This window comes from Dendropsophus ebraccatus, chromosome 6 (assembly GCF_027789765.1).
Source record: "Dendropsophus ebraccatus isolate aDenEbr1 chromosome 6, aDenEbr1.pat, whole genome shotgun sequence".
NCBI classification, from domain to species: domain Eukaryota; kingdom Metazoa; phylum Chordata; class Amphibia; order Anura; family Hylidae; genus Dendropsophus; species Dendropsophus ebraccatus.
The window spans coordinates 109,054,719-109,074,859 of record NC_091459.1 but is presented as its reverse complement, the minus strand read 5'-3'; the positions used below and the strand labels follow the sequence as shown (position 1 = coordinate 109,074,859).

The window sequence follows — 20,141 nt, the reverse complement described above, 5'->3', positions numbered from 1 at the left end:
TTACTATTCATTCTTTGATAGGATTACTGTTGTATTATTAACAAGACCTAACCCTGTAATTTATCGGAAGTGTGATTAGAACATGTCTACAGCCGATAACAGAAAAAGGTGGATGTAGACCTAAAGCCGCCTGGAAAGCCTGGACAGGCCATAGGCCACAGGCTGCATCCAAGTGTGCTCGAGGCTCGCTCATCCCTACTCATAGTAGATGAATCCATTTTACCTTCTAGAATCTGATGGGCCAGACTGGTTCCCTCCTCAAGAGGCTTCTCTGTTCTTTGTTCCTGGGCATACTCCGCTACTGCAGTAATAAGATCCACTGCACCAGAGCACTGCAAGTAGTTTCCATTAAGATACAGTTCACTGCATGTGAAAACAAGATAGCGTCAGTACAACCTACAACCCATACCTGTTCTGGCCCCCGCTGTGAAGCCCCCATTACCTGAAGTCAATATTATAGGGGCCATAGATCACCCAACTTATTCCATTAGGAAGCTATAAATGAGCTCTTACCTTTATGTAATGTGGCCATAATACCATAAAACATAAACAGAAATCACACATAACTTTAACAAATCTTCTGTATAGATTACCTGATGGCAGACTGGGACAAGAGATTACCCAGCAGTGCTCCACTCGGAGGACCCAGGTTACAGTAACATAGGCTGAGAGACACCAGCTTCATGTTTCCTTCAAGACCTTGGATAAGACCCTGGAGACCTTCATCTCGGAACCTGAAGAGACAATAGTAGACAATAGTAGAGGGAACAACATTAATGGGTAGTGTAGGTTTAGTAGGACATCATCTTACTCATTGTGATCCAGTGTTATGGATGTTAACTGGCTGAACTGGACGGCTTTCCCCAACCTATCCACTGACCACACATCAATGCCACAATCTATAGCTTCCAGTTTTATAAATGGATACGATGTTCTCCCTCTCAACTCCAGAAGTATAGCCTGCAGGAAGAAGAGACAGTATATAAGAAAAGAGAGCTGGCCACTAGTTATGGTTTCGCCTACTATCAAGGGGAAACCATAAGATCCACAAGGTAAATCAGTGGTCTCATGACAAGTCTTTTTTTTTTATTTATTTGAGCATCACCCTCACCAGCATGATATACGATTGACAGAAACTGCTGCAAACAGTAGTCCTGCTTTACTCCCCCAGTTTTCAGCAGAGATGCATTTCCTGCAGATGTATATGTACTATGAGGCACACTTGTGTAGCTACCTCTCTGTTGCATGCTGAGGACATGAGGCACTGAATGTCATGTGTGGCCCTCAGATAAAACCTCACTAACCTAAATAAAGGAGATAAAAGTGTCCCCAATCAGCACTTGATTCAGGTAAAACTTTATTTTATAATCTTTAACATACGGGGTCAGTGCAATAGCACATGAGAAGTACAAAGAACTGACCTACATGTTGTGGCACTTTATGGACCCTACTCATAAGGGGCTGAAACGTGTAGGTAACGCTACTTCTCTTATGGTGTTCTAATGTGGGAAGTGGAGGCTGTGCACCATTATACCCAGGTGAGGTATATCTAGATCTGTATATTTACATATACTTTGCTGATTTATTGGACACAACCTGTGACCAAGCCATAGGTACCTACCTACACCGGCCTACATAAAGACAATGGATGAGACCAGGTAAGGAACTCAAGTCAGGGAGAGTGAATAATATCACAATACCAGAAGTGTTTTTGTTTGCTTTCCCCCAAATGCACGTAACCTACAAACGCACAAGACTGGCAACATCCTGGTTACTAAGAGGAACTCCCCATAAGCACAAGTCAGTGGCAAGCATGTATCGCTCATCCCGTATAGTCATCAGTAGCGGTCTTAATAAAACTGGCGGCGAACCATCGGAGAAGCTCTCGGGACCAGACAGGATGATCTGCAGAAGAAAGAACACAATATTTCTGAATCTAAATATGATATATAGCACAGCTACAAAATGTCATATTTTCTATATCAAATATCATAATAATAATATTGATTTGTATAGAGCCAACAGATTCTGCAGTGCTTGGGCAATCATTCAGATGAGCACTGAGCCCTGTATGCCAGTCAGTCAAGGCAAAGAGTGGTGAGGGAGGGAGGAGGCATGCACGCTACAGGTCATCACTGTCTCTATGACACAGTCATGAAATCATAATCGAAAGATCTAGTCACTTCAAAAAAGTTAAAGCAAATTAATGACTGCTAGCATAGGGTGCTAGAGAGAAAGAGGGCCTAACAGTGGCAGCAAGACTAAGACTATGCAGCCTATGGGCCCTTCTTTAACCTTGTAGCATATATCTCAGTTATTCTTTCTACAGCTGATTTTTTCCCCCCATCTAAATGATTGCTCAAACCTGACATCAGAAGCTGTTATTGTGTAAAGGTTAGTTGTCAGTTTTACATTATGCTCAGAGCTCTAGGAGGCAGTGCTGAGCTGCAGCATACAGGCCTCCTTTCTCCCCCACACCTCCCAGCTAGGCTTCCAGCACTCTGTATGTCAATCACTCAAGACAAGAAGCGCTGGGGATGGAAGAGGCCTACATGATACATTTCATCACTCTGTTCATGACACTTGAGCTTGACCATAATAAAGATTTAAATTCCTTTGAGGATCAGATGCCTTTTAATATGAAATGTCTAAATACTAGGTTTTCCTGATTATTGAGCTGTCTAGCCTGGCTTCTACTTTAAAAAAAAAATGCTTTTTTTGTATGTAAAAAAAATACTATGTTGCATGGTTTTAGTGTTCTTTATGAAAAATAAAATGCATTATCATTTTAAATGTATATTTGATTTTCAGATCAAAATTTCCAAAATTTAGCAAAAAACTAAAGGACACAAGTGTTTGATGATTGCAGGATGCTTTAAAGTTTATATTGATTTCTTAAATCCAGTACTTACCTTGAGGTATCGGGACCCATCTTGGATGCATTTTTTGAGGGCATGGGTGATGGTAGGGCTGACAAGTGACTGACATTGAGCACAATGGTTCTCATATCTTTTCAGGAATTTCTTCAGAACTGATGTATCTACAGCTTTAAGGCCTGCCCCTTTCCCTTTCTTCTTGGTTTTCTGAGGCATTGTGGCCAGCTCATGTCCTACAACAGACCATAGTGCAACAGTACCATTACAAATTACAGATGATACATGGATTACATCATACATCATACTACGTAATATTTTTTTGGGGGGGGCTATACCTGTTAGTATGGTGTTGTTAGCCATGGACATAAAACCAACCTTCTGAACAGGGCCTAAAGGTCCTCAGGTACTTTAGTTAAAAGTCAGCTGACTCTGCTAATTTTAGGGGACTGGATAACTTTCTAAAACTGATGGTGGCCTCACAACTCTCCAAGATGAGAGTTGATGATGTTGGAGAAGAAAAGGGTCAGGCAAGTTGGATTTCATTTGCCCTTACCTTTTGTTTTATATTACATAAGTCACCACCAGAACTGTCTTACAGCTCACCTCCCCATTTCCCTTTTCACAACATATTAAAGCGACTCTGTACCCACAATCTGACCCCCCAAACTGCTTGTACCTTCAGATAGCTGCTTTTGATCCAAGATCTGTCCTGGGGTCCGTTCGGCAGGGGAAGCTGTTATTGTCCTAAAAAAACAACTTTTAAACATGCAGCCCTGTGCCAAACAGCCGTGGCCTAGAGTGTCTGTGCATTAGGCTGGCTCAACCTCTCTGTCCCTCGTCCCTGCCCTCTTCACCATTAGGAATGTCCCAGGCAGATTGTCTTCTATTCATCAGCTGTGAGAACGCGGCACATGGGCTGGATCGTAAGGCACCTGTGCAGTGTTCACTGCAGAGGAGTAGGAAATATCCTGCCAGTGGCATTCCTAATGATGAGAAGGGTTGGGAGGAGGGACGGAGGGGTGGTGTAAGGTTAGGGCACGGATACTCTAGGCCACGGATGTTTGGCACAGGGCTGCAAGTTTAAAAGTTGTTTTTTAGGACAATAACTGCATCACCTACCGAATGGACACCAGGAAAGATCTTGGAGTAAAAGCAGTACCACGGTACAAGTGGTTTGGGGGCCTCGCCCAAACACCTGACACCTTACCTCTCCCCGCTCCCGGACTTCTCTCCCGAGGTTCCCGGTCCCAGCGGCAGCAGCGTCTGAGCAGCCTGTCAGCTGACAAGCCGCTCAGCCAATCACAGGCCGGGACCACACAGATGGTTGTCATCAGCTGATTGTTGTCTCTATTACATGGAGCGATTCAGCCGATTGTCACTCCATGTAATAGGGTCCTAAAAGTTAATGTAAATAAAATGAACAAAAGACATAGCTGTTGGTCAGAAACTATTGAAAGTGCATGTGTACTTGAATTTTAGAACACTGACCTAGAACATGTGGAACAAAGACTTAAGTATTTGTTGTCCAACCACAATAAAAAAAAAAAGTCATTTATGCTGTTTGACACCAGAAATAAATCCATTTACTAATCTACTTTAGCTTGGATCATCCTATTTTAAAGCCCCCCTCCTGATCCTGTCACTCTCCCATTCCACCTCTGCTGTGCTCTTCCTCCTCGTCCCCTGTGTCAGTGATGTGTATGAGGGGGGCTGGCTGTGTGGCTCAGTTTACTAACTAAAGGCCCTATTACACTGAATAATCGGCCTTACTTGGCCAATTACAGACTGTTCAGGTCAATAAGTGTTCAGTGTAATAGCGCATGTTGCTCCGCTGACATGCATAATGTGGCTTATTGTGGACTTTCAAACATGTTGAAAGATCATGATTTTGTTAGCAACGTGTTGCTCCGTGTAATAGGAGTGGTGGCAGCAGACTTCAATGGGCCGCCCAAACAATCTAAGGATTGTTTGGGCACCCCTTCCCACTGCTCCTCACTATAGTTTTTCTTTAACACACTCCTCCTCTAAAATAGAATGGAGAGGGCACCAACCTTTATTACATTTAACATATTAAACAAAGTCTACTGGGTTGGGGGGGGGGGGCAGAGGAGGTGGGGTATTTGGGGAAGGGTCCAGATGTAGAGGCTTGTGCAGGTCCCAGGATAATGGGTGAGTGTTCCAGAATTTGATTAAAGCAACAGCAGCTATTAAGGGAAAGAATCAATCGGCCATCAAATGTTGAGTGGGGCTTTATGGTAGCCATTCCACTTTATTAAGGCAGTCTGGCAAAGAGGGGGAGATAATGAGAATGTATAGAGCAAACACCTCTCACGTCTGTTAGCAGAGGCAAAAGTAAGTGGCAGGAAACAGGACTATATCCGGCTAGAGATTATACAAGAAACCATGTTATTGATTAGAAGCAGAGTTCTGGCTAAGGTGGTGAGTATAAGGGTGGGTGTTAGGGTAGGGCAGCACAGTGGCGGACATATCACTTTTGCAGCCTGTTCAGCTGCACAGGGGCCCAGGCCAATAGAGGGGCCCTCCAGGCTCAGGCTCTAAAGTGTCAGCTCAGCATGGCACATGTCTATAGTGGGCCCCCCAGGCGACATCAGCACCCAGGAAGTTCCCCCTACTCGCCCACTAGGTCAATGGTTGCTGTGCCCAGCTGGGGCTGGCTCTTCTCTTCTCTCTCTGGTGACAGGGGCTGGAGGGATCCTGAAAGGTTATGGTTACCAGGGACAAGATGTGGTGACAGGAGCTGGAGGGATCCTGCAGGGTTATGGCTGCCAGGGACAGGACTGTGAAGGGGAGCAGCGGCAGCTGCTGCTGTGACAGTGAGTGATTATTGTCAGTGTGTCTGTCAGGCTGCTGGAAGTTGTAAGATAGAGGATGGACTGTGTAAGAGGAAGCACAGAGCCCCCCCTCCCTCTGATGCTTTTGTTTGATTGTAAGTTTATCTCTTTTTTGGGGGCCAATAACTGTGCCCCCTCCCCCCTGCAGCATGGTTGTTGTTGTTTTTTCTTTCATCTCACCCCTAAGCAGCCACATACAGTACATGTATCCCACCTGTGCAGCCACATACAGTACATGTCTCCCACCTGTGCAGCCACATACAGTACATGTCTCCCACCTGTGCAGCCACATACAGTACATGTCTCCCACCTGTGCAGCCACATACAGTACATGTATCCCACCTGTGCCCCAACAGTGATTACGGGCCCTTTTGTTCTATCCCCTATTAGTGCTGTTCTGGGGGCACACTCTGAGCTATATACTCTCATCTCCCACACAGCATCCAGTGTATATTGCACCCAGGACACTCCAAGTACAACAGCTGCAAACACTACAAGTCCCAGCATATACTGTAGTCTGCAGCCCTCAGGATGTGCTGGGATTTGAAGTACATTTGAGTAGACAATTTATGGGGTTGTCCCCTCGGAAACTACAACTCCCAGCATTCTCTGAGAGCTTTATAAGTGTAAGGCATTCTGATAGTTGTAGTTATTGGTATACCAGGAGTTGTGGTTACAAATACATCAGTACAGGATGGGACCAGGTCAGCATGTCAATTCTGACGGGTTCTTTATTTAAGTGCCCCCCATGATCAGTTCTATTGGTTGGCCACAGTTACCCCAGTCCCACCTGGGGCCTGCACAGACTGCAGTACAGTCCTCTAGGGATACCGGATACCCGGGCATACATATGTGTGCGCCTTTGAGGCAGAAAGGTGGAGATATGAATAGGTTATGGGGGCCCAAACACATTTTTAGCACAGGGGGCCTCTGCAGTCTGTGTCTGTCCCTGGGGCAGCAAGTAGCTCATTTCCTATTCCTCATTATTATTTCTTGATACAAAAATATCACTTTGCCTCAGATTTTAGACAGTTTTTTGTATGCTGTTACTTTGCACAACCCATAGATGTATAATGCTGCCTTATTTGGATCCAAACTAGCGAACCTGCCAAAAGTTGGGGTTTACACAAACCTTAAAGTGGCTGTACCACCAGGCCCAGGCTGAGGCACTGGAGGCGGGCCGACCCACCCTTAGTGGGAGGAAACCCTAGCCCCTCTATCATAGGCTTCCATTGATTCTAATGGAGTCACATGATGGAGGGGCTGGGGTTTCTTCCCACTAAAGGTGGGTCGGCCGCCTCCAGTGCTTCAGCCTGGGCCTGGTGGTACAGACACTTAAATGATTGTGTTAATGATTTGAATCCTGCTGCCTGGAGAAGGTGGATGCAGCCCAAGGATACAGGCCATGACTGAAAAATATTTTGCAACAGTGCCTCTTTAAGGTATAGCTAGGGAAGAGTAACAAGAGTCCGATCCCAGGGTAGAGCCTAGAATGTATGGGCTGCTCGGTGGCACGCACTTACGTCACACAGTCATTTGAGCAAAGCAACAAAATTATTGACTGCCCACAGTCTGGGCTTACTACAAACACAAAATCAGTGCCTGCCTTGGCGGCAACCTTAACCCTTAGAGTTACACCTTACTACCAACACAAACTAGTGCCAGCCCTAATCTGTGGCGTTGGGCCTAGAAGCATAAGTTACGGTTAAAGTTTTAGCATTGATAACCCTAAGCTTTAACCCCTAACGTTACCACTGAGGGATATGCTTATTGTGAGTTGCTAGTAAGCCCAGACAATGACTTGCTTACATGCCGTCTGTGCCTGCCACCCAGCAGACCATACATTCTAAGCTCTACCCTTGTTCCAGGTGCTGAGTGCCTGAGAAGGTGCCAACCAGCCATATCTACATTAACAATGGTATTAAGCTAAAAGACTAGGCCGCTGAACTGAATCTTTTGCATTATTTCCAACACACTGTAAACCCGAACAGCTTGGACTGACCTTTTCATTTGTACTGAGTCAGCTAGTGTATACTCTGTAAGGATCTACAGTAACATCCTACTAATAATTAATAGTATAGTGAGACCTGCAGTATTTTAGTAAGATTGTGTCAGTATATACAGTACCTTGTATACAAGGGAGCTCCAGGAAGCTCGGCTCTTGGCATTGAGTTGTTGTTTCTATGGTACCTACAAACTTCCCTTCCGAGAGTCCATGTACATTCCTAGCCTAGCCACACCTATACACTGCTGAGGACTGACAGCATCGGATGTGATTGTACCAGCACACAAAGAGTATGACTACATCTACATCTCTTACTTACTTGTAGCCATACACATAGGAATAAACATACAAATAAAATTGTATAAAAAAGTCAGATATGACTCTATGAGGCTTTAAGCCAATGTAATCTACTAATGTATGTTGTGAGAAATTTCTATGGTACAGGAATTCTTTGCTAAATTTGTCACAGTTACTTGTCACAGCAGATAACACTCTATTTTGGAACGTAATTCATAGCTGCCACCTCTGTCAATGTCAGGAACTGTCCAGAGCAGTAACAAATTCCTATAGAAAACCTCTCCTGCTCTGGACAGTTCCTGACATGGACAGAGGTGGCAGCAGAGAGCTCTGTGTCAGACTGGAAAAAACAAACCACTTCCTGCAGCTGATAAGTACTGAAAAATTTACTTTTTTTTTTTTTTTTTTACTTAGAAGTTATTTAGAAATCTGTATAACTTTCGGACACCAGTTGGTTTGTTACTTATTACCATATTAATGCTGTTTTTCTAGTTCTACTATTATGAAATCACTTCCCTGCCATTATGGATGCCAATTTATATCTTTATTCTTAAATGGTTAAACATTTGGTCTCATTTAGAGATGAGTGAACCTGGAGCATGCTCGAGTCGATCCGAACCCGAACTTTCGGCATTTGATTAGCGGTGGCTGCTGAACTTGGATAAAGCCCTAAGGCTATGTGGAAAACATGGATATAGTCATTGGCTGTATCCATGTTTTCCAGACATCCTTAGAACTTTATCCAAGTTCAGCAGCCCCCGCTAATCAAATGCCGAACGTTCGGGTTCGGATCGACTCGAACCCGAACACGGTTCGTTCATCTCTAGTCTCATTCAATAAGTTTTCCCCCCACACACTGGCATATGGGGCCACAAATCTACATATATTATTGATCACACTTAATATAATGGGATAAGTCAGATGTGTATAAATAAAGAGGCAGAGTCATTTGAAGAAAGATTTATTTCTCACCATGTAATGGTAACACAACAATTTACCAGTACATGAAAATATATACCTCAGTAGTGTACATTGTATATACTCCTGCCAGGGCATAAAGTGTATACCAGGACTTGTATATTAATAACATGTACTGCCCATTATCTTATACCATGGTCTTCCTGTAGTTGTTTCCTTTAAAACAACTTCCTAAAGATCTGATCTGGTAAAGTTGGACCAATACACAGCTACTGAAATCCCCTTACAGACTGAAGGCCAAACCTTAGAAGAATGATCTTTTTCTCGTACACCCCACATAGCCAGGGATTGTACATTCCCAGTGGACCTTAATAAATCAGATATATATAGTATTGGATACTGAAAAAAAAATAGAGACTTAATAAAAGATCATTCAGTAAACTAAGAAACTACATTATTTTCAAGCTCATAACGCTTTAACTTTCAGCAAGAAGACATCAATATACTGACGAGCAATAAAACTAGAAGAACGAGCAGTAAAAAAAACACAAAAAAAAACACAGGCTGCATTAAGGATCTTTACATTATTCACTGTGTTGCCAATGGGCAGCTGTGACTGCGGACATGAGGGTGTCTGTACTGGGCCAAGTCGAGTTCAACAGCCGTTCCCTGTAGAGTCATCTTTAGGCACCCAGAGAAGCGTGTTCCAGGCTCCATTTGTTCTGCCGCATAAGAGAATTGAATAATTAGGATGAATATAGGCTACAGTATATGATCAAAATGGAGGTCCAGGCGCCCAAATGGGTTTTCACAGAACATAGAAACAAACCTACAATAAGTCAGGTCCCACCGATCAGAAAGTGAGGGCGTATCTTATATCCTAGCAATATGCCATCACATCCCAATATAACACATTATGGAAAACTTCAAGGCTGGTAGGCCCAGGGGATGGTAGGCCCAAGGGTCTAATACTACTAAAGGTCCAGCAGGACACAAAGTCAGACTATGGGGCCAATTGTATACCACTAGTGTTTATTTCCTATCAATTGATCCACAAATCCATTTATGCAAACAAAGATGACTCCCAGTTGACTAGTTGCCACCCCTCTACCTGTCTCGCTCGGCAGAATAAGGCTCCCTTTAAGGCTCTACTTCGGGATGTTGACTGAATGTGGGACTAGACAAACAGAACTTACCTGAAGTTCCCCCAATAGAGATCAGAGAATCAGGATCCAGCCATACATCTTCCAAAGCCTTGAAGTCTGCTGGCAGAATGTCCATAGACGATGAAGCTTCGGTGGTGCTCAGGACAACTTGCTCAGACTGGATCACAACATTCACTGTATGCCAGTCTTTCAGACATACACCTGGTGGGAACTTTAATGAATGTGCCAGTTTTCCTAGGAGGGAGACTTCTAGAGCCTGAAGATATAATATCAATAGATTATGGAATGAAACTCTTTAAAAAAAATTGTTTAAAAAAATCCTTTAAATTTAAAAAAAAAAAAAAAACTATAAAAATCAAAGGGTTATTACCCGCTTTTCCAAATCTAAAGTTATTGTCAGTGCAGAAACACTCCCGGCTCCAGACAATCCCAGCAGGACGCCACCTTCTTCTAGTACTCGGAAGGAGAGCTGGAGGGTCAGTCTCCAGGAATCTTCATCCTTTGTTGGAAACACTATGAAGAAGAGATAAAAATATGAATCCAACAATAGATATTCGTGGCATGTCAGTCCTCAAGGGGAAGAGAAAAGCAAGGAAGACTAGGAGCGACAATCCATTAGTAGCCATATAATAAGAAATATGCATGGCCACTGTCAATCAGACTTTCTCGGAAATTCTTCTATGGACCCTAAAACTTTTTAAAAAAGAGAAAGCCCCACCCCTGTTATCTAATGTCTTAAAGGGATTGTATCATGTATGGTGTTCATATGCCCTCTCGGGTTTTCCTGCTTAGGGCATTCTATGAACAATACAGACATGTACAATCTAAAGGCCATATTAGATGGCCTGACTTTTGCTGTAAGGGCCCTATTCCACCGGACGATTATCGTTTGCATAATCGTTAGCGATTAACGATCTCAAACGACCGCTATTGCGAAAGACCTGAAAATGTTCACTCATTTCCATGGAACGATAATCGTTACTTATGATCGTAATTGCGATCATTTTTTCTTCGCTATTTATTCGCTATTGCGTTCGTATCTACTGCGAACGACCGAACGGTGTCTTATTCACTACGAACGATTTGCGAACGTTTTACGAACGAGCAACGATAAAAATAGGTCCAGGTCTTATAAAGCAATCAACGATTTCTCGTTTGGTCGTTAATCGTTAACTGCATTTCAACTGAACGATTATCGTTTGGATTTGAATGATTTAACGATAATCTGAACGATAATCGTCCAGTGGAATAGGGCCCTAAGTGAGCGCGGATCTTTTAGATCCTATTAGACGACTCAATAATCGTGCGGCTGGGGCTGCGGAAACATCATCGGAAAGATTCTCGCTGCGAGCCCGGCAGGTCCTGGCAGTTCCCATACACTACATACTTGCTGCGGTCTAAACGACCGCAGCGAGTATGTAGTTATACCGCCCTTAACCCCTTCTGCTCCCCCACTGTAAGCATACTTTACCTGTCCTTGCTGCACGGGTCCGGCGTCCTGCTCTCCTGTCCGGCCAATCAGTGTGTTGCCCAGCCGCAGCCACTGATTGGCCGGGCGGGAGAGCAGGACGCCCGACCCGCGCAGCAAAGACAGGTAAAGTATGCTTACAGCGGGGGAGCAGAAGGGGTTAAGGGCGGTATAATTACATACTCGCTGCGGTCGTTTAGACTGCAGCAAGTATGTAGTGTATGGGAACTGCCAGGACCTGCCGGGCTCACAGCGAGAATCTCGCTGCGAGCCCGTCCGTGTGAATATACCCTAACGATGTTCCCTCATCCATTTTACTTAAAAAGCCTTTGGCTGTGCAACTCCTATTAGGATATGTTCACACTGAGCAAATGGGACAGAATTCCACGGCGGAACTTTCGGCCTGCTTCAGTGTCAGACGGCATCTCTATGGGAGGGCTCCGCACCTCCGCTCAAAGAATTGACATGTCAATTCTTTGAGCAGAGAGCGATGGAAAGCCGAGGCGCGCGAGCTCTATCATAGAGATGCCGTCTGACACTGAAGCAGGCGGAAAGTTCCGCCGTTGAATTCTGTCCCATTTGCTCAGTGTGAACATACCCTTCCACAAAGCAATGTATGGCTGGCAGCCATTGATTGCTCGCTCCTCGGCTAATTGTTGTCTTTCTTAAACAGGGCGTTATCTGCCTGATTCGCAACATAATCACTCTATGTTATCGGCCTTAAAGGGGTACTCCAGTGGGGGGGGGGGCATTTTTTTGCTGGGACCGGGGAAGAGGTTGCTGAGGTAAACGACGTCTACTCACCTTCCCAGTTTTAGCGCAGTGTCCCGCATCGCGGCGCTCTGGTCTCCGGATCCTGGACGCTTCCTGGTGTCTGACGTGGGCCCAAGATGTGATGTCTCAGGTCCGCTCAGCCAGTCAGTGACAGATGCGGGATCCGTTTCAAGTCCGCTCAGATCCCGCCTCTGTCACTGACGTATCGTCTCGGGCCCGAGTCAGACACCAGGAAGCGGTCGGGAACCGGGGACAGGAGCGCCGTGATGTGGGACCCGCCGCTGGAACCGGGGAGGTGAGTAGACGTCGTTTCCCTTAGCCACCTCCTCCCTGGTCCCAGCAAAAAAATGCCCCCCCCCCCGCTGGAGTACCCCTTTAAGTCTTCCACCAGCCATTCTTGTGGGTCATTGAGCTGTTTGCTGGGAGAATCACGGAAAACATCAATGTAAAATCCTCACCAGCTGGTTTAAAGATAGCATAGCCATGAGCAGGAAAGAAACCTCCAGGCTCCTCATTCTGAAAGCATCGCCGATTCTCATCCGTCTCCATTGCATTGTCTAGGGCTTCTGTATTCTTTTTCACCCAGGCCCAGTTCCGCAAACACCCATCAAGAGCAGGAACCAACTAGATAGGACATAGAGGGCACATAGTGACATGAGTTATACTGTTCTAGAGCAATGTCTTATCCCCAAAGCAATGTGTAGACTAAATTGTACTTCATTAGTTGATAGGGATTTCGATTGATTTCCTTTATTTGATATAATATAGCTTGTTGTTATGAAATATCAGTCAATTTTATTGTTCAGTGTTATAGTACCGGTCGGAGAAGCTGCATATCACCATTTGCAGGAAGGTCGCCCAGGATGATGCCAAGTGTGGAGTAGCTCTGAGGTACCAGCTCATTCTTCACATGAAAAGTCAGCATCACTACAATCTCTCCATTCACTCTGACATCAATAGTGTTGATAGTACTATCCACAGTCACCTGCAAGAGAACACAGCAAGTACTGATAGCCAACCTTACCCCTAGTGCCAGAGACACAGTGCTCCTGATGCTACAGTGTAATATATAATGTTATCAGTAAGGGTCCAACCACACAACATGGAAACCACAAATCGGTGGTCTAAATGTGCAGCCAGAACCACAGCAAAATCCATGGGATAAGGAGTGACTCTGTGTATCAGAAACCTGAAAGTATGTCAATTGATCCATTGTGTGCACAGGGCCTAAAGTGAAACTAGAAGCATCTAATCTGCTGATATGTCCCTATAGCACACAGGGCACTGAGGATGAAGGTAAGTTTCTTACCTTCATCCTCGGCACAGTTCTATGATATTAGCAGCTTATTCCCTATGCTAATGAGGTGTTTTGGTGCACTGTGGGCAGAACTACTGCACCCTGTGTACCGATCCGCCTCTGGGCCACCTGTCCCCCGGCCGCTCTGCTGGTATTCATTAGGGGGGTGGTCCAGCCAGGGGTATATTGGTATATAGGAGTCAAGGCTACCACCCCCAGTGCACCAAAATGCCTAATTAGCATAGGGAATAAACTGCTAATATCACAGAAAAGGTGCCAAGGATGAAGGTTAGAAACGGACCTTTATTCTCAGCGCCCCATGTGCTATAGGGACATATCAGCAGGTTAGATGCTTCTAACTTGCTGATAGTTTCCTTTTCAGGGTGCCTTCATATGTAAACAATCCGCAGGGGATTTTTCACTGCGAATTCGCAGCGAGAAATCCGCTGCGGATCCTACCCTGTACATTCAATGGCAGACAAGCTTGGCAGCAGCCCATCCCATTAAGCCTCGGCCGCCGGAGCGTATACATCTCCTGGTCCCCGCTCTGGCTTGCTTCGGGGCTACCGACGTCTTCACGTCTGGCTCAGCCAATCAGTGCACTGTGGTGGGGCAGCGCACTGATTGGCTGAGCAGGATGTGCCGGGAACCCCAGAAGCAAGCCGGAGCGTGGACTAGGTGATGTATACGCTCTGGTGGCCGGAGGGGTTAACGCGGCAGGCTGCGGACAATGTGCAGGATCCGCAGTGGTGAACGCACCCTAAGGCTGGAAACACTCACAAGAGATTTTTGGAAAAATGCCACTGCAGTTTTTGCACCAAAATCGGAAGAGGATTTCCAACAGAAAGGAGAAGTACAAGTCCTCCCTTTATATTTTCCATCCCATTTGAATCCACTTCTGATCTTGGCACAAAAACTGCAGTTTCCAACCTAAAGCTATAAACAGGATGTTGTGATAAACTATTTGATGCTGCATAGTATCATTATTGGTTCAGAGCCGTGTGACACTTTCTTACAAAATCAAAGCTCCCTCTCACCTTCCTCCATTTTCCATCGCTCACATCTGGCCCCCATTTGGAGAGAACCATTTGTCCATTTCCATTACTCATCTGGACTTCTAGACGACGATCCCGAACTCCAAGTACAAACCAGTTATCTTTTCCAACATCTCCATAAAAGATGATGCCTTCTGGGTCAAAGGTCCGGAAATCAAAGGAGGAGAGATTACTGTGGAGTATAAGACAGCCAATGCATTAAGCTGAATGGGCACTAGAACATGTGTAGACATCCATATATTTAGCATCTAGTCTACGCCTTCTAAAACTCCTCAATGCCCACAAGGGAAGAGTCGCACCAGCGCCTAAGGACAATGAGGAGGAGCTTCGTGCTAGTCATTGCTTAAAGTGACACTGTCACCCACTTTTTGCATTCTGACTTCTCTACACAGGTGTATACCTTATTTTATATCATACTTCATGGTGCTTGTTCAAGTTAAAAGTCATCTTTTATCAACTGCAGATTGTGCTAAGTAGGCAGGGCTTCACGACAACAGCGCCACTTAGCCCCGTCCACAGCATCACTATTGGGTGGGGCCTAAACCTTAAGCCAGCCTGTTCAAATGGTCGGTGAGGGGGTGGGGCTGATGTGGCGATGTGGGCGGGGCAAAGTGGCGCTGTTGCTGTGAAAGCCCCGCCCATTTAGCACAATCTGCAGTTGATAAAAGATGACTTTTTACTTGAACAAGCACCATGACGTATGATATAAGTTATGAAAACTGCTAAATTTACCCTTTACACCTGTGTAGAGAAGTCAGAATGCAAAAAGGGGTGACAGTGTCACTTTAACTTAAATTAAGCTTCTCTTTCTCTATGTTGTTTTTATATTACAGCACTGTGCCGCAGCTGCTGCAGAACCCCAGCTGCTGAAGGGCCTCGTATTGAAGAGGGACTCAATTAGTGACTGACATGAAGCTCCTATTTTTGTGCTAACATTTTTTAATAAGGAAACTAACTTGATCAATGTAAAGTAAATATAACTGGCACACAGGGCATATGTCCTACTAGATAGAACACCCATTAAAGGAGAAATCTGGCAGCCGGGAGGGGCAGGGGCAAATTTGCCTGTGGTGAGCGGCGGTACTAGCCTCGAAACCCACGCCAGGCTCCGGGATCACCGGCGCTGACATGTCACGACCCGACTGATGGACTGGGTGAGACGCCGCTCCATTCACTAATTGGCTCAGCGGCCAGTCCATCAGCCGGGACGGGCATTAACCTCCCCCCCCCCCCCAATGTCATGACGTCACAACTTGGAGAAGAATGCCTTCCGGCAGGGGTTCTGGGGCCGGTCCTGCTGCTCACCACGGGTATGGGGAAAGGTATGTTTGTATTCCTAATCAAATTTCCCCCTACCCCGGCCGGTTGCCATATTTGAAAAATTAACAAACTTCTCCTTTAAGAAGTTGTGTGAGGATTTGGAACAGGCTATGCATGCAAGAAATCCCTTAAAAGGGCACTGTTACTTTAAAAACTTTTGACATGTCTTTAGGCCATAACGGATTGCAAGATCGAGCTGGAAGAAGTGCATGCTAAGCGTGTTCTCCCCCAACTCCTTAGCATATGACTGACATGGACCCCCAATGTAAGTCTATGGAAGCCCCCAGACCCTGACCAATCAAAACTTTTGACGTGTTTCTACGACCCGGGAGCACGTTAAACATTGTGAAGCTACAGGAGGTCAGATCTGCTAAATGGAAAAAATCCCAACCATTATTGTAATAGAAGGAATAGTATATCTGGTTGCTTTTTATTTCAGTGCATCCCTTATAGCTTTATCTATTGTTTAACTGAAGATCAAATAATAATATTCCCACATAAATAAAAGACGTTGGAAAATACCTTGTTAGTTCTGAAAGTTGGAATTCCAGGCGCAGAACACTCTGGGCATGTCCATTCCCTATGTACAAACTCTCTGAGGATCTCACCAGCTTCTCAATAGAACAAGACTCCTAGAAACATACTCCAAGGTAAATGGGAAGCATTCATTGTCTTGTCATAGTCTAATGACAAACTTACATAAACTCAGCAGGGTTCACACTGTTGTTTTTTTTTTTTTTATAAATTTGTCCAACAATCAAAGTTTACAAATTCAAAAGTGCAACAAAAGCCCACAATGTGAACTGAGCGTAAAGGGGTTATCCAGGCTTAGAACACCATGCCAGCTTTTTTTCCAGAAACAGCACCGCACTTGTCTCCAGTTTGGGTGTGCAGCTAGGTACCATTGAAGTGAATGGAGATGAATTGTAATACCACACACAACCTGAGCACAGGGGTGGTGCTGTTTTTGCAGGAAAGTAGTTATGCTTTTTTTTAAATCCTGGATAACACCTTGAAGGGCAAAGTTTATCTGTTGTTCTGTATGAGTTTTCAATTAAATTGTCCAGAATACCACAGTACAGCTGCCAGTCACTGCTGAGCACCACTTCCTGGTTAAGTATGTGATGTCATAAGCCTGCTCAGTAAGGTAGAGCTATTTAAGGGCATGTTGTTTTTTATATACTACCTCAGAGAGCATAATTGTGGCCATACAGGGGTCTATACAGCCACCAATGTCTGTGTCAAGAACTGCGGGGATGCTCATGCCCTGATCCCAACATAGTTACTTATACCATATTACTGTACTGTATATTGTAACATGCATTAGAATAAACAGTATCAGGCCATGTTCACATGGCGTAAGACACCGTCCGTTGCGTGACCCGGCCGGGTCACAAAACGGCCAGTGTCAAAGAAAATCACCCCGGACAGTACTGCAGTTCCGGCTGGATGATCTTTACTGTTGTTAAATTCGGATGCGGGCACATCCCTGCGCACCCGCATCCAAATCCACCGCTGCACACAATGAAGCGTGTGGCCGAAGCCGCACGCTCCATTGTGTGAACTGACAGGTTTTCTGCGGCCACTATTCTTTAAATAGGGGCTGCTGAAAACTGACATGTCAAGTTTTTTTGCAGTGCCGGTAGGGATCCCGGCTGGAGTGTATACATTCTGGCAGGGATTCCATAGAGGGCAGCACAGTGTAAGTTCAGTATTAATCAGTAATAATATGAAATCATCAGTTAATTCAGATAATGCTGAACTTAGTGTTAACATAGCCTAATAGTATAGGCTCTCTCGCTAATGCTGTGTGGATAACAATGCAATGTGATGGGTAACTGTGTCAGGACCAGGAGTTACTTTTCCAGGAAAAGGGCATGAGCAGCCCTGCAGTTCCTGACACAATTGTGGCAACAGAAAGCATTCTGTCAACTCTTATTGTTACCACACAAATTATAAAGGTATGTATCACAAAAAATTTACTTATTTTATACATAATTATATTACATATAATGTATTAAAAGATGTCTCTGATATGTGGCTTACTAAACACTGGCTACAAAGAGGATACAATGTTGTATTTCTCATACTATATATGTCATGTATATGGACATTTGTTAAAGAAATCCCAATTCCATGTATATCCTATACCAGATATAGAGGGTATATCCTATACCCTCTATCCTGTCTGATGGATGTCAGCCATCACATCAAGGCATACATCTCCATTACCTAGCTGCGAGTTAAAGAAACAGCCAGGTACAGGTATCTATCAAGCATTTATAGAATACCCTGGGACTATACAATACATATCAGAGAAGGGAATATCCCTTTAAAATTCAACAGGAACTCTACAGAAGAGTGTTCATTCTAACACAACAACATGTATTCACGGGTTCACACACTGAAAATTGAAATTTTATTTTTATCAAATAATGTGTTCTATTAAAGTCTATGGATAATTTGCTGTCAGTGCCCACATAATATATATGCATATATTGTATAAAAGTGTATATGTACAACATTGATATTGTCATGTTTTTTATGTGTGCACTGATGGATGCTTTTCCACTGACTTTAATAGATCAATACATTATTTAATTAAAAAAAATACAGCCGCTTATTACACCTTTTACAGCCCTAATATAATATAACAGATGTGTAACTTTCTCATTACCTACTATTACTTCATTGATACATATAATAATCTTTGTAATGGTGCAGCTGATTTTAACCCAAATCTATCCATGCGTCCAAATGGAAATGTTTGTTGAGCCTAGAAACACCAGATCCCATTATAAGTCCATCCAAAGCTATGCAAAAATCAATAAGTTTGAGTTAAGTTGAAATGATGAATCCCTATAAGAAGAATTTAGCTGACATCTATTTCTCGATAAGAATTCTTAAAACAATTTTGAACACAATTTTACAAAATAACCCAAATCCTTATAAAATAAGGAATACATTGATTTATAAGAAGCTCATGAACAGGCACAATAAATCCCTACAATATATATATATATATATATATATATATATATATATATATATATATATATATATATATATAAATTGGTGAAATAGTTGGCTACAATCTTTGTAGTAGTGTTATGTATAAGCACATGTATCACATTGTGGGGGCAGACTGAGCTCTACTAGATATGTATACATTTGTAAAATAAATAAATAATTCTGTATATTGGATTTTTAAGATAAGATAAGCCCTTCCGGTAAGCGATCACCATTATTTAGGGAAGGTTCCCGAATAGTGTTACCTTAGCTGTATAATCCTGGTTGGGGTCAGGTAATATAGCTCCTGCAATGAGATCTCCATAGGAAAGCAGGAATACAATGACAAGTGGGGATAAACTGATGAGAAGCTTCATTTTCTCGGTGCTGTGGATGGTTGTCACACGTTTACTGTCCTTTATATATTAATAGGAGGGGACTGGATCTTCTTATGTCCCTTATTCAAACACCAACCTTGGCTCCAACCATAACATGTTCCCGGTATCTGTTTCCTGCAGATGTTTTACAGGAACACAGAAGACGTACACTTAACCCTTCCCCAATGTGTGATTGTCTGCACTGGTATCTATAATTCCTAAATATAATCTAATAGTCATGAAATACAATGAGAAAAACCATAATGCCCGTAAAGGAGTTGCTGGAATGGATTGAAACTTTATTTGTTTGACTGTAATGATAATGTTAGTGGTGTCAATATTAAAGGGAAATTATGATTTTAATGGGGGAAAACTACAATTGTGAGGAGGTTTTAGTACCTGGTTGTCCGCCTCTAGCCTGGATGCAAGGTTACATATAGTTGGGTAATTGGGCAGTTCATTTCTAAGAGGAAGCTATGTTTTCTCTACTAACCCACCTAAACCTAACATTTCCATCAGTGTGTGTGGTACTAAGGGGTTATCCAGCGCAAAAAAAACATGGCCGCTTTCCCCCTACTGTTGTCTCCAGATTGGGTGGGGTTTTGAAACTCAGTTCCATTGAAGTAAATGGAGCTTAATTGCAAACTGCACCTGAACTGGAGACAACAGTAGGGGGAAAAGTGGCCATGTTTTTGTAGCACTGGATAACCCCTTAACTCCGTGGCGG

At 43.9% G+C, this 20,141-nt stretch overlaps 2 protein-coding genes across 2 annotated transcripts; both read right to left on the bottom strand.

Moving 5' to 3' along the window:
- Positions 1-86: 86 nt before the first annotated feature.
- LOC138795254 (uncharacterized) lies at positions 87-7,895 on the bottom strand. The gene is made up of 6 exons (XM_069974248.1): positions 7,856-7,895; positions 2,913-3,109; positions 1,753-1,905; positions 812-960; positions 594-734; positions 87-363 (listed from the first exon to the last, which is right to left on the bottom strand). The coding sequence occupies exons 2-6, from the start codon at positions 3,090-3,092 to the stop codon at positions 87-89; spliced, it is 900 nt and encodes a 299-aa protein (XP_069830349.1). The 5' UTR covers positions 3,093-3,109; positions 7,856-7,895.
- Positions 7,896-8,975: 1,080 nt separating this feature from the next.
- Positions 8,976-19,531, bottom strand: SHBG (sex hormone binding globulin). The gene is made up of 8 exons (XM_069973936.1): positions 19,304-19,531; positions 16,551-16,660; positions 14,691-14,880; positions 13,174-13,341; positions 12,815-12,980; positions 10,485-10,627; positions 10,145-10,370; positions 8,976-9,670 (listed from the first exon to the last, which is right to left on the bottom strand). The coding sequence occupies exons 1-8, from the start codon at positions 19,412-19,414 to the stop codon at positions 9,537-9,539; spliced, it is 1,248 nt and encodes a 415-aa protein (XP_069830037.1). The 5' UTR covers positions 19,415-19,531; the 3' UTR covers positions 8,976-9,536.
- Positions 19,532-20,141: the final 610 nt, after the last annotated feature.

Bases quoted from the DNA above. Each gene is read 5' to 3' on its own strand.
- LOC138795254 (XM_069974248.1), bottom strand. From the start codon at position 3,092: ATGCCTCAGAAAACCAAGAAGAAAGGGAAAGGGGCAGGCCTTAAAGCT. The intron at 961-1,752 runs GTGCGTTTGTAG...TTCTTCCTGCAG, and splicing joins ACCAGGATGTTGCCAGTCTT to GCTATACTTCTGGAGTTGAG. The intron at 364-593 runs GTAATCTATACA...TTTCACATGCAG, and splicing joins TTGTCCCAGTCTGCCATCAG to TGAACTGTATCTTAATGGAA.
- SHBG (XM_069973936.1), bottom strand. From the start codon at position 19,414: ATGAAGCTTCTCATCAGTTTATCCCCACTTGTCATTGTATTCCTGCTT. The intron at 10,628-12,814 runs GTGAGGATTTTA...TCTTCTTCATAG, and splicing joins TGCTATCTTTAAACCAGCTG to TGTTTCCAACAAAGGATGAA. The intron at 10,371-10,484 runs GTAATAACCCTT...TTATATCTTCAG, and splicing joins CTTTAGATTTGGAAAAGCGG to GCTCTAGAAGTCTCCCTCCT.